The 17,777-nt window shown below is 29.2% G+C and overlaps 1 protein-coding gene across 1 annotated transcript; it reads left to right on the top strand.

Moving 5' to 3' along the window:
- Window positions 1-633: 633 nt before the first annotated feature.
- LOC109594769 (homeobox protein goosecoid) lies at window positions 634-17,446 on the top strand. Its single transcript, XM_020010009.2, has 4 exons — window positions 634-753; window positions 812-1,205; window positions 5,114-5,364; window positions 16,970-17,446. The coding sequence occupies exons 1-4, from the start codon at window positions 634-636 to the stop codon at window positions 17,135-17,137; spliced, it is 933 nt and encodes a 310-aa protein (XP_019865568.2). The 3' UTR covers window positions 17,138-17,446.
- The last annotated feature ends 331 nt before the right edge of the window (window positions 17,447-17,777 follow it).

The following is a 17,777-nucleotide window of genomic DNA, read 5'->3' as shown; positions in this document are numbered from 1 at the left end:
AAATAATCGACAATTTCATTGTTTATCGTTGAATTTTATTCATTTATTGAATAATTACCAACATTCAATAAAATTTTTATTTCTTCTTTTTTATAAAAGAATAGAAGAATAATATATTTATTAAATAAATGAGAGTTTAATTATTAAATAATTTGTTTTTTTATTTACCTACTTTTTAATAAATTAATTTTAAATAATAATAATAAATTAGTTTTAACATAACAATTTAGATAATTTATATTCATATTTAATTTAAATTTTGATGTGTACATTATAATATGTAATAAATAGTAAAAGTCATGAATCAGTTGAATATAAAAAGGGGAGCAACGTAATAATAGAGTAAATTGTAAAGAGACAAATCTGTTTTGTGCCGTCATCATTAAAAAGAAGATCTGTACTAATCTATCTTTTAATGCCCGACGTATATAGGTATAAAATTCCCAACAGTCTAATTTAAATAGAGTCCCCGATCCCCCGATTTAGAGTAATAAACACGTCCATCGCATGCGAAACACAAAGACGCTCATTGTCCCCCTATTTTAACACACACACACACACATATCACATTTCGCAGTGACAGCTCTATTTGTACCGTTTAGTCGCCGGTCGCCCCCTCGCGGAACATCGGGGATGACGAGCCGCCATCTGATTGGAGCGCGAGCGTCGGCCGACCAATGGGACGGCGGGTGGGCGTGGCCGGCGACCTCTCGCCAGCTGCCGACTGTCGACTGTCGACAGCCGACATTAATCGTCCGTAGATCGGCTGATCGGCTGAGGTAGCGAGTCGAGTTAAAAGAGTGTGAGCAAGGTAAAGGAGGGAACGCTGGCTAACGTAAAACGCGAGAGTGAGTTGGAGTGGTGCCGCGCCACTACTCCCGATTACCCGGACGAGTTCTGCGACGAGGACTACGACAGGATGATGGTGGAGACGTCGTCGTCGCCGAGGGCGCACAACTTCCTCGGCAACGTGCTGCTCGGCGAGGGTTTCAAGCCGGTGTACAAGACGGCGGCGACGGCGACGACGACCACCGGGGGCGGAGGCGGAGGCGGCGGCGGCAGTTCGCTGTTCACCATCGACAGTATTTTGGCGCCGAGACCGAAGCCGACGCCGCAGCGGTCGGTGCTGCAGCCGCCGACGCTCCACCTCGGACACATTGCGGCGGCCGCCGGCGGGTTCGGGCCCACGTCCGCCGACTTTCTGGGTAAGTCTCTTGAGCATTTGATTAACATTCACACGGTTCTCTGTTCAACCTTGAGTTTTTGACAACTTTACATGAAATTCTGAATCAGACGCCTGATTAATTATTTGTTTCCTAATAAAAAATGTTCATTACCATTATTTTGAAGCTCTTTTATAAACGTCTTTAATATTTTTATTAGACAGATGATTCCACCGTTACGTTAGTTAAACAACTTTATTCATTTGTTTACACCTCTATTTATATTAGAGTATAATACAGAGCTTCTCTCTAAATTATCTCTAAATAATTTGTAATAGTATTTTTAAATTTAATGAATAATCTTCCAATTATTTTATATCTCTGTTTATTTCAGAGATTGATAAAAATGTATTTTGTATTTGTATTTTTAAATCTTAATTTATTTATTAACAAATAAACAAATTTAAAACATTTACTTTTTATAGAGGTATATAAAATTCATAGGATATTTTAAAATTGATTTTTAATATTTCTTCCTATAATTCTATATCTCTATTTATTTCTGAGGTTCATAAGGAGACCAAAAAGTTTATGATTTATAAATAATAATTAGGTTAATTAAATTATAAATAATTTTGTAATTGTCTTTTTAAATTTTGATTAACTTATTAACAAATATACAAAAGTTAAAAAAATGTACTTTTTATAAAGGAAAATATAAAATTTGTTTATAGGATTTTTTAAAATACTTTTATAATACTTCTTCCAATTATTTTATGTCTATTTATTTCAGAGATTGCTAAAGAGACAAAAACATAAAGAAACATTTTAATTAATTTATAAATAATTTGTAATTTATTTTTAAATTATAATTAATTTGTTAACAAATACATAAATGTTAAAAAAATATACTTTTTATAAAGGTAAATATAAAATTTGTTTATAGGATTTTTTAAAATACTTTTATAATACTTATTTCAATTATTTTTTGTCTCTATTTACTTCAGAGATTGCTAAAGAGACAAAAACATAAAGGAACCTTTTAAATAATCTATAAATAAAAGTTAAAAAAATATACTTTTTATAGAGGTAAATAAAATCTGTTCATGGATTTTTTAAGATACTTTTATGATACTTCTTCCAATTATCTTATGTCTCTATTTAGTTCAAAGATTGTTGAAGAGACAAAAACATAAAGGAACCTTTTAAATTATCTATAAATAATTTGTAATTTATTTATAAATTTTAATTAATTTATTAACAAATACACAAAAGTTAAAAAAATATATTTTTATAAAGGTAAATATAAAATCTATTTAAGGGATTTTTTAAAATACTTTTATAACACTTTTTTCAATTATTTTATGTCTCTATTTATTTCAGAGATTATTAAAGAGACAAAAACATAAAGAAACATTTTAAATAATATATAAATAATTTGTAATTTATTTATAAATTTTAATTAATTTATTAACAAATACACAAAAGTAAAAAAACTATACTTTTTATAAAGGTGAATATAAAATCTGTTTATGGGATTTTTAAAATACTTTTATAATACTTCTTCCAAACTATAAATAATTTGAAATTTTTGAAATAATAATTTAAATATACTTTTTATAAAGATGAATATAAAATCTGTTTAAAGGATTTTTTAAAATACTTTTATAAAACTTCTTTCGATTATTTTTTATCTCTATTTACTTCAGAGATTGCTAAAGAGACAAAAACATAAAGGAACCTTTTAAATAATCTATAAATAATTTGTAATTTATTTATAAATTTGAATTAATTTATTAACAAATATACAAAAGTTAAAAAAATATACTTTTTATAAAGGTAAATGTAAAATCTGTTTATAGGATTTTTTAAAATACTTTTATAATACTTTTTCCAATTATTTTATGTCTCTATTTACTTCAAAGATTGCTAAAGAGACAAAAACATAAAGGAACCTTTTAAATGATCTATAAATAATTTGTAATTTATTTATAAATTTTAATTAATTTATTATCAAATTTACGAAAGTTAAAAAATATATACTTTTTATAAAGGTAAATAATCTGTTTATTAGATTTTTCAAAATACTTTTATAATACTTTTTCCAATTATTGTATGTCTCTATTTATTTCAGGATTGCTGAAAAGGCAAAAATATAAAGGAACCTTTTAAATAATCTATAAATAATTTGTAATTTATTTATAAATTTTAATTAATTTATTATCAAATGTACGTAAGTTAAAAAATATATACTTTTTATAAAGGTAAATATAAAATCTGTTTATAGGATTTTTTAAAATACTTTTATAATACTTCTTCCAATTATTTTATGTCTCTATTTATTTTAGAGATTGCTAAAGAGACAAAAACATAAAGTAACATTTTAAATAATCTATAGATAATTTGTAATTTATTTATAAATTTTAATTAATTTATTAACAAATACACAAAAGTTAAATAAATATACTTTTTATAAAGATGAATATAAAATCTGTTTAAAGGATTTTTTAAAATACTTTTATAATACTTATTTCAATTATTTTTTATCTCTATTTACTTCAGAGATTGCTAAAGAGAAAAAAACATAAAGGAACCTTTTAAATAATCTATAAATAATTTGAAATTTATTTATAAATTTTAAGTAATTTATTAACAAATGCACAAAATTTAAAATATATAATTTTTATAAAGGTAAATATAAAATCTGTTTATGGGATTTTTTAAAATACTTTTATAATACTTTTTACAATTATTTTATGTCTATATTTATTTATTTAGGTTGCTGAAGAGATAAAAACATAAAGGAACCTTTTAAATAATCTATAAAAAATTTGCAATTTATTTATAAATTTTAATTAATTTATTAACAAACACACAAAACTTAAAAAATATATTTTTTATAAAGATAAATATAAAATCTGTTTATAGGATATTTTAAAATACTTTTATAATACTTCTTCCAACTCTTTTATGTGTCTATTTATTTCAGAGATTGATAAAGTGACAAAAATGTAAATGTACCCTTCAAAATAACCTATAAATTCTTAAGTTTTAATTATTTTATTAAGTCTAAAATTAGTACTTTTAATTAAAAACAAAATCGATATTTATTTTTAATTAACTTTGATCACATTCCAGATGATGTTTCAATATTTAATTAATTTTAAATGAATGAACGGAAATTATGTAAAAAACCGATTGTTTTGTAAAAAAAAAAAGTTTCCCGTTGTTTTCCCAACGAGTTCCCTTTCTATAATTCACAAGCCGAACCGGCTCGGTAAGTTTTAGGTCGAAATTAAAAATGGTCGTAAGCCCTTAAACAGAGTTCCCAGTAGGATAAAATCGCCTTACACAAAAATCGCACACTTTTTAAAACTCGCCTACTTTTTCTTAGTTCTTTCATGCATGCATAATAAAAGATGGAAAGGGGGGAAAAGTTCATTTGGCCGCCCCGGGGCGCACGAACGGGACTAATATCGTTATTTTTGAATCGCCCTCTGCGATTTGTTTTTTTTCCCTGATTAATTCACACATAATTAGGAAGTTAATTAAACGTCTGTTGTGGTGGGAATTAGTATTGTTATGCGTTAAACTGGTTAATCAATTTCAATTTCTATTATGGACTATTTGTGTTCATTACACAATAGGATTGTGGAATATTATGAAAAAAGTTAGGTTAGGTTTCAATCATTAACTGATGTCATGAAAGTGAGGTTAAGAAAAATTCGCAGGAGCTTCAGTGTACGGAATTAAATCCGTTAAAAAATATGGAGATTGATAAATGTGTCGGTTGTAAGAACCGAATCGATGAAGTGTGAATGTACGGTTGCTTAAACTCAGGTGCGTCGCATTTAAGCATTTTAACATTTCACACCCCACACGAAAAATAATCCTAAAAGTAGGGATTTGCATGAAGCCGCCACGTCACAATAATATTTCCTCCGTTCCAGCCATGGCTTATCCCGGTCTGTATCCGGGATACGTGCACGCGTTGGCGGCCGCCTCGCAGGCCGCCTCCATGGCCAACCCCCATCACCACCCGCAGCACCAGCCGCCCAAGCGGAAGCGCAGGCACCGCACCATCTTCAGCGAGGAGCAGCTGGAGCAGTTGGAAGCCACCTTCGAACAGACCCACTATCCTGACGTGGTGCTAAGGGAACAACTGGCCCTCAAAGTGGACCTCAAGGAGGAACGAGTCGAGGTAAGTCATCTAACTGAAATTCAATCACAATTATCTGTGCTATTGAGAACATATGGCTGAAGGGGTGGTCCAGAGGGTGAGACTAATGGAGAATAAATACATATGTTCACTTTAATCCCTCTCCAGTTTATTGCCCAACAACTAATCAATACCCACCTAACTCAAAAAAAGCTCTAAACGGACCGTTACTTAAAGTATTATTGTACGAGATATGAAAAATGCAAAGGAGGAGAGGGACGGGGGGCGAAAGAAAATACATTTTATTTGTGAGTAATTGAGCCACGATATCCGTGTCTACAGAAACGAAGTCTACGAAAACATTCGCTCCATTTCCTAAACTAACTAAACTGCTTTGCCTGTTATTTATGTTGCGGGGACCTTCGACCCCCGAAACGACAGCCCATCTTCGCTTGTCTCTCGCCCGTTACGCCCGTATTTAAATATCCCCACGCGAAAATAAAAACCCCGTGTCGTCTCTTCTTATAATTTCAACCGCTCCGCTCATTTTTTTTTTTTGTCCTCCGTCCGCCGTTCAATATTTTCTTTGCATCCGCTTCGGAATCCAGATTGCGGATTGTTTGATTTGGCGACGGGGAAGATCAACCTTTTGCGCCGCCTTTTTTTTTGTGGGCCAAATTATGCTTTGTTATTTGGGCTGCTCCGGAGCTTATGCTTTAGATAATTGAAGCTTGCATACGTGCCTGATATAAAGGAATCACTAGACGACGACGTCGACGACGTCGACGACATTTATTTGATAAAGCTAGGATACGCGCCCCCGGGACGAACAAGACGACGTAAGCGAGATATTTGATTTCACAGATTGAATCTTTTTCTTCGCTCCGGGCAACAACGAGATTTATTTGATTATTGTTATGTACTGCTTTATGAACGTCGCCGGGGTTTCCTCGTTTTTTGGGGGTTCAAGGGTATGGTGGTATTAAGTGACACCGTGCTTATCAAAGTGGAATTTTTTTTTTGGGGAAAAATGCTTCTCGTAAATATTTGCCTTGGACTCGACTAAATACTGAATACAAAACAAACAAGCTACCGATGTTACTTTGTCCACTTAAGGTTTTAGTCTTCTACAAGCATGAGCAAACAACTGTTTTAGAAATGTAAAATTCACCATTTGTTTGAACCAAGTTGGCCACATTCGTGATCTACTCCAAGTGTCCCCTTAATTGGTGCTTGTATTTACAATACTGATTTAGTTATTAAAGTCGTAAAATATACGGTTTTGTTTGTTGTAACTTACTAAGGTTATGTGAAATGGCAAATAAATGTTTAACAACAACAATTAACTTTTATCTAAGACATCTAGATATAGATAATGAGACTTTTCTAGTACAGGAATCTGTAAAAATATCATCATCATATTTACAAATTCGTTTATTATAACCTTAAAATATTCAGATTATTTGAATGATTATTTCCATCACTATTAAATTTAACACATATTTTAATATTTATTATTAAAGTAATAATAAATTATAATATTTTGGTATTTATAAGTTTTAATAAAATAGTTTCAATTAAAAAAAGTGATAAAATATAATATTATGAGGAAGATATTAATACAGAAAACTGTATTATTATCAGACAAATTCGTTGATTATAACCTTAAAATATTCAAATCATTTGAATCATTATTTGTATCATTTGACTATTAAATTTAACACATATTTTAACATTTAGAGTTAATTCATCTAATTATTATTTTAAATTATTTGAGGAATATTGCTTATTATAAAAAAATTTGAAACAAAATTCAGGATTTCTAAACCAAAAATAAATTATAATATTTTGATATTTATAAGTTTTTATTAATAGTTTTAATTAAAAAAGTGATAGTTTGTTTCTTTGAAACGTCATGTACAAAATACAATATTACGAGTAAGATATTAATACAGAAAACCGTATTATTATCAGACAAATTCGTTGATTATAACATTAAAATATTCAAATCATTTGAATGATTTGTATCATTTGACTATTAATTTTAACACACATTTTAACATTTAGAGTTAAAGTAATAATAATTCGTCTAATTATTATCTTAAATAATTTGAGGAATATTGCTTATTATAAATAAAAAATTAAAAAAAATGAGGATTTCTAAACCAAAAATAAATTGTAATATTTTGGTGTTTATAATTTTAATTAATAGTTTTAATTAAAAAGATGTATAAAATATAATATTATGAGGAAGATATTAATACACAAAACTGTATTATTATCAGACAAATTCGTTTATTATATATTATATATAACATTCAAATCATTTGAATGTTTATTTGTACCATTTAACTATTAAATTGAACACATTTTAACATTTGCTGTTAAAGTAATAATAATTTATTTATTTATTATTTTAAATTATTTGAAGATTATTGCTTTTTATAAAAAGTTTGAAAAAAAATAAGAATTTCTAAATCAAAGCTAAATTATAAAATTCTTTTATTGTTGTAATTAGGGATAAAATATACAATTACACAATACACACAATTTTGTATACATATATAAGTTTTAATTAAAAAAAAAAAAATAAAAATTTAAAAAGTTGATTCAGTGAATTACTTTTATCACTTAAAAAATAATAACATTTAAATTTACATTTTACAATTTCATTTAAATTTTTATGAGATGAATAATTGGATAAAATATTTTGATTTTTATAAGTTTTAATTAAGAGTCACAGTTTGTTTTTTTTTTAAAAGTTATGTATAAAATATAATATTATGAAGAAGATATTAATACAGAAAACTGTAATCTAATTCTATTATTATCAGACATATGATTGTCAAAAAAATAAAAATTTAAAAAGTTGATTCAGTGAATTACTTTTATCACTTAAAAAATAGTAACATTTAAACAATTTCATTTAAAGTTTTATGGGATGAATAATGGGATAAAATATTTTGATATTTATAAGTTTTAATTAATAGTTTCAATTAATAAAAGTGATTGTTTGTTTCTTTGAAAAGTCATGTATAAAATATAATATATATATATATAATGTTATGAGGAAGATATTAATACAGAAAACTGTAATCTAATTCCATTATTATCAGGCAAATTCATTGATTGCAAAACTTAAAACGTTCAAATTAAATAAAATTATCCGACGACACGGAATCTTCCATTTGATCGTAATCTTCGTAGTTGCGTCGTTGCTGCTTAATTTTATGCAGAGTGGTGCAGGTAAAGCGTCCACTCGAAATAACTTCGGACTCGGCTGAAGTTGCTGACACATCCTCGCGCCCACCCATCGTGAAAACCGAACGGATACTAGACAAAAGTCAACAGTAAACCTTTAAATATTAATTTGAAGGTTTAAATATTAAATAATACGTCCAGTCCGGCAACGAAGCTTTGGAAAAGGGTAAAAATGTAATAAATGGGGTTATGTGTGTGGAGGACTGAACAAAGGGACGTTTGTCTTAGTGCAGATTCGCAGATGAACGAATAATAAGCTTTGTACGTCGAAAAGCTGCAAATTTCGTGCGGCAATTAGAGCAGTCAAAGGGCAATTTAAGGCCGTTTTACCTCGCTCATAATAAGCTACTATTCTGGGTTGTCAAGTTTGTTTGTGTCAACCGGTCCTTTGATGTGAATCCGCGACGCGCGATACACTGCTCCCATTCATCCGTCACTAATTCCAATTTATCAATTTCTCTTTACACGGACGGAAACGCCAACGATACGTGTGTGTGTGTGGAAGCCGCTCTTCCGGAAACGGACATTTTACATCATGTCACAAACGCATTGCGATCCTTATTTATGGTGCACGACGATTGGACGGGGGACCCCGGGACCGGGACGGTCTGGATTATACCAAGTATCCTTGCGCAGATCAATTTCGATCCATCCATCCACCTTTTCGCTCTAATTGACTTTTATTTGTTCCGCTCCATCTCGTGAGACTTCCATCTCCCGTTCCTATTAAAATGAACATTCAAATTTAGAAACAATTTCTCCGTCTTTAAAATTAAACGTCTCCCAATTCTTTCGTCGTCCCATAATTCGGTATAAAAACGCATAAAACCAACGCATGGAGGTGTAGTTGGAGTTTGTATGGGACGCCTTAGTAAGCAAATCGTTTTATTGACACAAAGCAGAGCGGAAAAAAAGGGGGGAACGGGGACTGAGGTCAGGGGAAAGCTAATAAAGGCTGAAAGGTTGTCGAAAGCCACCCCTATTATCGCGTCTTTATGTTCCAGAAGCCCCTTCTCGTCCATGCAAATTAAGAATCACGCCGAAATAATAATAATAATAATAATAATAATAATAATAAAACCAAAACGGCAAACAACCGTTCCCGCTTCGGACTCGTGTTTATGTCATTAAATTAATTTTGCGTTTATTCTCTCCCGTGCCACGGTATTAAATCGATTTTTATAGGTGCCTTGTTAATTTTTAGGAGAAAAAATATGGACACTAAATCTTTCACTCAATTAGAGTACACTACACTTGATTCATGTTTGTTGAATAATGAGGACATTACTCAATCGATATGTCGTTTTACTATTATGGTAAATTTAAAGTAATAATAATTTATGTAATTATTATCTTAAATGAATTAAATTATTTTCAATATAAACTATATAAAAACGTATTACTATTTTGGTATCTATAAGTTTTAATTAATAAAATATATATAAATTTATATAATATAAAAAATATATATGAAGAAGATATTAATACAGAAAACTGTAAACTAATTCTATTATTATCACACATATGAGTGACAAAATAATAAAAAAATGAACATTAAAAATTTAAAAAGTTGATTCTGTAAATTATTTTTATCACTTAAACAATAATAACATTTAAACAATTTCATTTAAAGTTTTATGAGATGAATAATGAGATAAAATATTTTGATATATATAAGTTTTAATTAATGGTTTCAATTAAAAATGTGATAGATTATTTCTTTGAAAAGTCATTTATAAAATATAATGTTATGAGGAAGATATTAATACAGAAAACTGTATTCTAATTTTATTATTGTCAGACGTATGAGTGGCAAAAAATAATAAAAAAACATTAAAAATTTCAAAAATTGATTCTGTGAATTATTTTTGTCACTTAAACAATAATCACATTTAAACTAATTCATTTAACGTTTTATGAGATGAATTATGGGACAAAATATTTTGATATTTATAAGTTTAGTTTCAATTAAAAAAGTAATAATAGAATTAGATTACAGTTTTCTGTATTAATATCTTCCTCACAATATTATATTTTATACATGACTTTTCAAAGAAACAAACTATCACTTTTTTTTAATTGAAACTATTAATTAAAACTTGTAAATATCAGAATATTTTATCCAATTATTCATCTCATAAAACTTTAAATGAAATTGTTTAAATGTTACTATTTTTTAAGTGATAAAAGTAATTCACAGAATCAACTTTTTAAATTTTAAATGTTTTTTTATTGTTTTGTCACTCACATGTATGATAATAATAGAATTAGATTACAGTTTTCTGTATTAATATCTTCCTCATAATATTATATTTTATACATGACTTTTCAAAGAAACAAACTATCACTTTTTTTTTAATTGAAACTATTAATAAAAACTGATAAATTTTAAAATATTTTGTCCCAATATTTATCTCATAAAACGTTAAATGAAATTGTTGTTTAAGTGATGAAAATAATAATAATGAGGTTTCTGGTTATACAATACATTTATCCATAAAACTCTACTTAAAAAAACCAACAGTAAGGGAGTAACAATAAAAGAATAAAAATATTAATTAATTAATTCGATAAATTGAAGAGTTTTCGCCCGGAGCTGTGTTTTTGTGTCAAAGAGGGGGAAAACCTAGAAAGAATATTAATGAAGTTATTTCTCGATTTGCATGTTTCTTATTAATACTGTGTTATAACTTTTGCCTCATTAACTCTTTGCTTAAGTTTGATTATTTTCCGAATCGTTTGGTTAATTACAAATTTAGATTTGACGGGGAAAAGTTGGCTTGGCTTGACTCGACTTGACTGCCGACCTTCTTTTCTTTAACATATTTTATTACAGTGTTATAATTACATCAATTAAGCAGCTCTGTTCAGTTAAATAGAAATTTAATAACTTGAAAACTTTTGAATTTATTACTTACACTTCAAAGTTGCTTCGATATGATATTTATTAAAAATTTCTCCTTTTCCGACCAATTAGATTTCGTTTCCGTGATTTCCTAATTTAATCTTGTTCCTCATTCTTACAACTTATTTGAGCATTTTATGATTCTATTTATATCAAGAACATTCCTTAATTACATTTTTTACATTTATATACTAACTTAGATTTTTATATTATACATGTTCATTTTAATTGAATGTAATGTATAAATGGAAATGATTTCCAAAATTTGCACTGCCATCTCAATAGCTCAATCAGGGTAATACAGTTTTCTATATCTATTTCTTCCTAAATTCTAATTTCTTAAATTTTAGTATTATCGATTTAAAAAATAAATTTGTTCTCAAACATAAATTTTACTTCTACTAAAATAACTTAACCTAAAACTAACAAACAAATTGCTGTAAATTAATTTTATAATTAATAATAAATTCAATTGCGGAATAAACTAATGTTTGTAAAACTGCTAAAATTTACATAAAAATTATAAATTTACTTTGTCCCATTATTCACCTCATAAAACTTTAAATAAAATTGTTTAAATTTTTAATGTTTTTTTTTTTATTATTTTTTTTATCACTCATACGTCTGAAAATAATTGAATTAGAATACAATTTTCTGTATTAACATTAAAAATTTAAAAAGTTGATCCTATGAATTAGTTTTATCACTTAAAAATAATAATAATTTCATTTAAAGTTTTATGAGATGCATAGTGGGATAAAATATTTTGATATTTATAAGTTTTAATCAATAGTTTTAATTAAAAAAAAGTGTTAGTTCGTTTGAAAAGTCATGTATAAAATATAATATTATGAAGAAGATATTAATACAGAAAACTGTAATCTAATTCTATTATTATCAGACATATGAGTGACAAAAAGATAAAAAAAAAACATTAAAAATTTAAAAAGTTGATTCTATGAATTACTTTTATCACTTAAAAAATAGTAACATTTAAACAATTTCATTTAAAGTTTTATGAGATGAATGTTGGGATAAAATATTTTGATATTTATAAGTTTTAATTAATAGTTTCAATTAAAAAAAAGTGACAGTTTGTTTCTTTTGAAAGTCATCTATAAAATATAATACTAAAAAGAAGATATTAATACAGAAAACTGTAATAATAACATTTAGTAGAGTTTCATCGATAAATGTATTGTATAACCAGAAACCTCATCGATACCTTAAATAAATGGACATACGTGATAGTGTGTAGATTTCGAGATCTGCGGATCGTATCCATTAACTGTGAACTACCGCCCCAAAGTCCCTTAAGTGGATTAGGCACTTTTGCCAAAGTAGAAAAACGCCAGTAATTGATTTGTTGTGTACCCAAGCCGATTTACACAGACAATGCGGTATCGGCATTAAATTTAAATGGCCCGATTGATGACTTCCGAAGATGTTGACTGTGCTTTTCTTTCCCACTTCCATTGGACAATTAATATTGCAGAGGCTCTCAGGTAGACACGGGAGGCGGCCGCCTCTTTGGCTGACTTTAATCCCGGGCTTTGGAACTTGTTAAAATACGTCGGGATTTTGTGTAATCTAATAATAAGTGGTTGCAGAAGTTAACGTTCAATGCAACAACAATTGTTGCCTCATTACTTATATAGGTGGACAACTAGTAGGGGCACGGGTGGTAGTTTTGCCATGGAAAGTTGGTTGATTAATAGGTAATAGAGTGGTCTATTGTCGGTCGCCTTCGTACGAACAATGCCAATAGGAAAAGTGTGTAAAAATAATAGAAGAGGAAACAATAGGGGAAAAGTTGGGATTGGTCGGTGGCGGTTTATTGTGCGGGCCGTAGAGCCATGGAGCGTGTATCGACCATTGGAAAAACAACGCTTTTCAACTTAAAATAATCCATCAAAGCCCACAATGCGTTTTATTATTTAACGTTGTTGCGCCGCCATAATTCAATTAAGTCGGTTTTCGCATTTCGCGGAGCGGTGCCGTTTAGCCGTAGCCACTTCGTGCGCCGCGGGGGTGGAAACCGCCCTCCCCCCGACGGTATATTTGCCGTACATATTTTGCGTATCGCCGCAGTCAGATTATTCTATTACCGCGTATCAACATCGGGGAGGGCTAATTTTGTTTAGTCTCAAAACATTTCATTGTTTCAAGTGGATCAAAAATTCAACGGAAGGTTAATTAGAGTTGCATTGATCGTGGCCGCCGGCTGGCGGCTCTCAAGAACGCGGGATGGGATATAAATTAGCTTCCAACAATACACGTGGATCAACTTAAAATGACATGTTCCTTTACTACATAAACTACTTCATCTTCAACAATATTGTTTTATCTCAATTGTAGATGTGCACTTACTTTTTCAAATAATAATACTTCAGTAAATAATCACAAGTGTTAGGAAGAAATCAATATAGAAACCTGTATTATCCTGATTGAGCTATTGTCAAAAAGATGGCAGTGCAAATTTTGGAAATCCTCTCCAATACACATTCAACTAAAACGAATTGATTTAAAATCTAAATCAACACTTTGGAAGCATATGAAATAGACAAATACAAAAAAAAAATCCAAAATATTAATCTCAATAAACAATTTAATTTATATTATACACCAATATTGAAATACTTGAAATGTGGTGGATTAAACAACACCTAAAAACTACAATAAACAGTTAATACATCAGTTTAAGAGATCCTGAATTCAAAAAAAAAATAGTAGTTTGTTTCTTTTAATGAAAAAATCACATATGAAACAAATTATTAACAACAGGATAATGATAGAAATTTATATTCTAATCCTGTTATAATTAGACATATGAGTGGAAAAAATATTATTAAAAATTTTAAAAGTCAGTTCTATGAAATATTTTTGTCACATACTAAAAATATTTAAACAATTTCAATTAAAAAATTCAAATTAAAAATTAAAAAAAGTGATAGTTTGTTTCTTTGAAAAGTCATGTATAAAATATAATATTATGAGGAAGATATTAATACAGAAAACTGTAATCTAATTCTATTATTATCAGACATATGAGTGACAAAAAGATAAAAAAACATTAAAAATTTAAAAAGTTGATTCTGTGAATTACTTTTATCACTTAAAAAATAATAACATTTAAACAATTTCATTTAAAGTTTTATTAGATGAATAATTGGATAAAATATTTTGATATTTATAAGTTTTAATTAATAGTTTCAATTGAAAAAAGTGATAGTTTGTTTCTTTGAAAACTCAACTATAAAATATAATATTATGAGATGAATAATGGGATAAAATATTTTGATATTTATAAGTTTTAATTAAAAGTTTATAAACAAATTTATTTATAAATAATAAAGAGAAGTTTACAGTAATAGTGTTAGGAGCAAAATGATTTAGAAACCTGTATTATCATGTTTAAGCTATTGTCCAAAAGATGGCAGTGCAAATTTCGGAAATCATCTCCATTTATACATATTTAACTAAAATGAACGTGTTTAAAATACTACATATCAAAAAAAAAAACTTTTGGAGCATACGAAATAGACACAAGACACAGAAATAATCCAAAATATGTCCCACCACCAAGTTAATGCCAATATTTATATACTTGAACTATAGAAGACTAAAAAACACCTAAAGAACACGATAAACAATTAATGTATCAGTTTGTCCAGCCAAAAGTTTGTGCCTTACTGTCTGTTATTTACAAAATTGTAGGTTAAGTTGTTCTTTCTCCTAATACAACACGTACACAATGCTTCAAAATAATATTCCTGATTTAAAAAAGTGGTAGTTGGAATCTTTTAAAGAAAAAATACTCAGACATTATCTGCTCATAAGAGAGAGAGAGAGAAAAATTAAAAGGACGATAAAAATTTTAAAAGTTCTATGAAATATTTCACATACTAAAAAAATAATAACATTTAAACAATTTCATTGCGCCCCTGTGTACAACATACTTATTTTTAGGTTATGTTATTTTAATATATGTAAACTTGAGTTTGAAAACAAATTTATTAACAACTTGAGTACCAACAAGTTAGGAGGAAATCGATATAGAAACCTGTATTATCTCGATTGAACTATTGTCACAGAGATGGCGGGGCAAATTTCCAAAAAACAAAATACACATTGAACTAAAATATAAAATAATAAATAGTAATTTAAAAATACGAATATAAAAAATGTAAATTTGCCCACGGAGAAATTAAAAGCGAACAGACAAAGATTAAAACAATTAATCTTGCAACATGCGGAAGCTTTCCAATTAAGCAGACGCAGCATGCGAAACATTTTTGATCAGCCTGTACTGAATGCATTCGTTAATTAATCTCAAAAGCTGATTATATCCTGTTAAACAACGCATTCAGTGCACCGTTGTGTTAGTTACACCGATGCTGATACTTGTGTCTGGTTAATATGCAAATGAATTCGTTTGTAATACTTTAATAAAATCCTCGGGGCCAATTTCACACTTTTCATCCGGGTGATTATGACGGTTCCATCATCATCATTATTCGTCGGTAACATCTTTAGGAGTTTGAATTGATGAATAATTCAATCGCAGGTTGACTTTTTCAAACGTTCTTTCAGGAAATGGTTGATTTGATGTGCCATTTTTATTTATAGATCCCCGTTTGTTGTTGCGTCGAGTGTTGTTTTGAGCAAACACAACGTGATTATTCGATTTGTAAACAGGAGGCACGGGAAAACTGGGAATTCGAAAACAAATAGTGTTCTGGCTTCGACTTCTTGCTGATGCTGCCCCTACGAATGACAGTGATTATATCACATCCAATTAATAATCTAAATGCCCGGAAGCCATTTCCAAATCAAAACACTACACCAGCCTCTCCGCATCCACACATCCGCACGTCGGGGTGGAGCTCACCCCCTTTGTTATAACCGTTTTATTATCTAGTCTTAATTGAAAAATACATCCACACATTTATTAATGGATGGTAACTAAATAGTTTCGTACTATTGTTTGTGGGTGGAGCAGGAACCTGATCCTAGGTCCTCTAAGCCTCCAAATTACTCGGAGAACAGTGCCATTATATCCTGTATGTACGATTCTCGTTCGTTCACTCATTCACTCGCACCGAAGCTAAAACAAACATTGAAATTATTTCACAGAAGCGATTGTATTTATTAATGCAATGATATGAGGTATAGTCGATGTGGATTTAGCGGGCATTTGCGGCTCCCCCGAACAATAGAGGGATTATTAAATATGTTATTGTTAGACCTTAACCCTCCCCCGAGTGCCACATCTATTGGGAAACCGGGCTCGTGTTTATTTATTTATTTTAAAAAGTGCATCTTTCACTCTTCGAGGGCTCTACGCCCTAATCAGTTCTTAACTCGACCGATTTCTAATCATTTAACAAAACACCGGGCTGAAAAATGGAAATAAATAAACGATAATTAAGCCTTCAATTTGATAATAATGGTGGAACTGATTGAATCAATTTGCTTCAGGTGTGGTTCAAGAACAGGAGGGCCAAATGGAGGAAGCAGAAGCGCGAGGAACAGGAGAGGATCAGGAAAATCCAGGAGGAAGATGTGTGCAGGTCGAACGTGGAACCGCCGATGATCCTGAAGCAGTCGTTCAGCGATGAAGACTCGTCAGACCTGGAGGTGGCCTAATTAATGGCCCTGAGGCGTTTCCGTTACTACTCTTCATATCTAGTCAATTGTTACTTTGTAAATAGATGTATATTTGTTTGTTTCACGAAATCGACATCGGATCGACGTTTTTCCCATTTTCGTTTTTATTATTTGGCCCATTTACGTTTAGCTTATTCTTAGTTGACATCAAAAAGCTTATTGTTATCAGTTTGTGTTGTTACGAGTTATTGTAAATAGTTATTGATAAGTATTTAGGGTGTAAGTTTGAACAAATTATTATGCAAATGTGTTGAGTTATACATTTTACAGTACCTACATAATAGGAAATCGTGCATGCAAATATTTATTGTAATATATGTACACTTAAATAAAAAACAACTTTTATAACGTTCCTCTTTCATTTACCTTCATCGCATCCACCTCAATTAATTACCACATTATAACAAATAAAAACGAATAAAGAAAATATGATAAAATATTAATACTAAAAAGTATTAATTATTCAATTAATTTATCAAAAATTCTGAAGGATTATTAATACTATATTCTAATTTCGATATTATCTGACATATGAGAGAAAAAAAAATTAAAAAAACATTAAAAATTTTAAAAGTTGATTCTATGAAATATTTCAAATAATAAAAAAAATAATAACATT

This window comes from Aethina tumida, chromosome 5 (genome assembly GCF_024364675.1).
Source record: "Aethina tumida isolate Nest 87 chromosome 5, icAetTumi1.1, whole genome shotgun sequence".
NCBI lineage: Eukaryota > Metazoa > Arthropoda > Insecta > Coleoptera > Nitidulidae > Aethina > Aethina tumida.
Note: the sequence above shows the minus strand (reverse complement) of the source record. Positions and strands in the feature narration are given on the sequence as shown.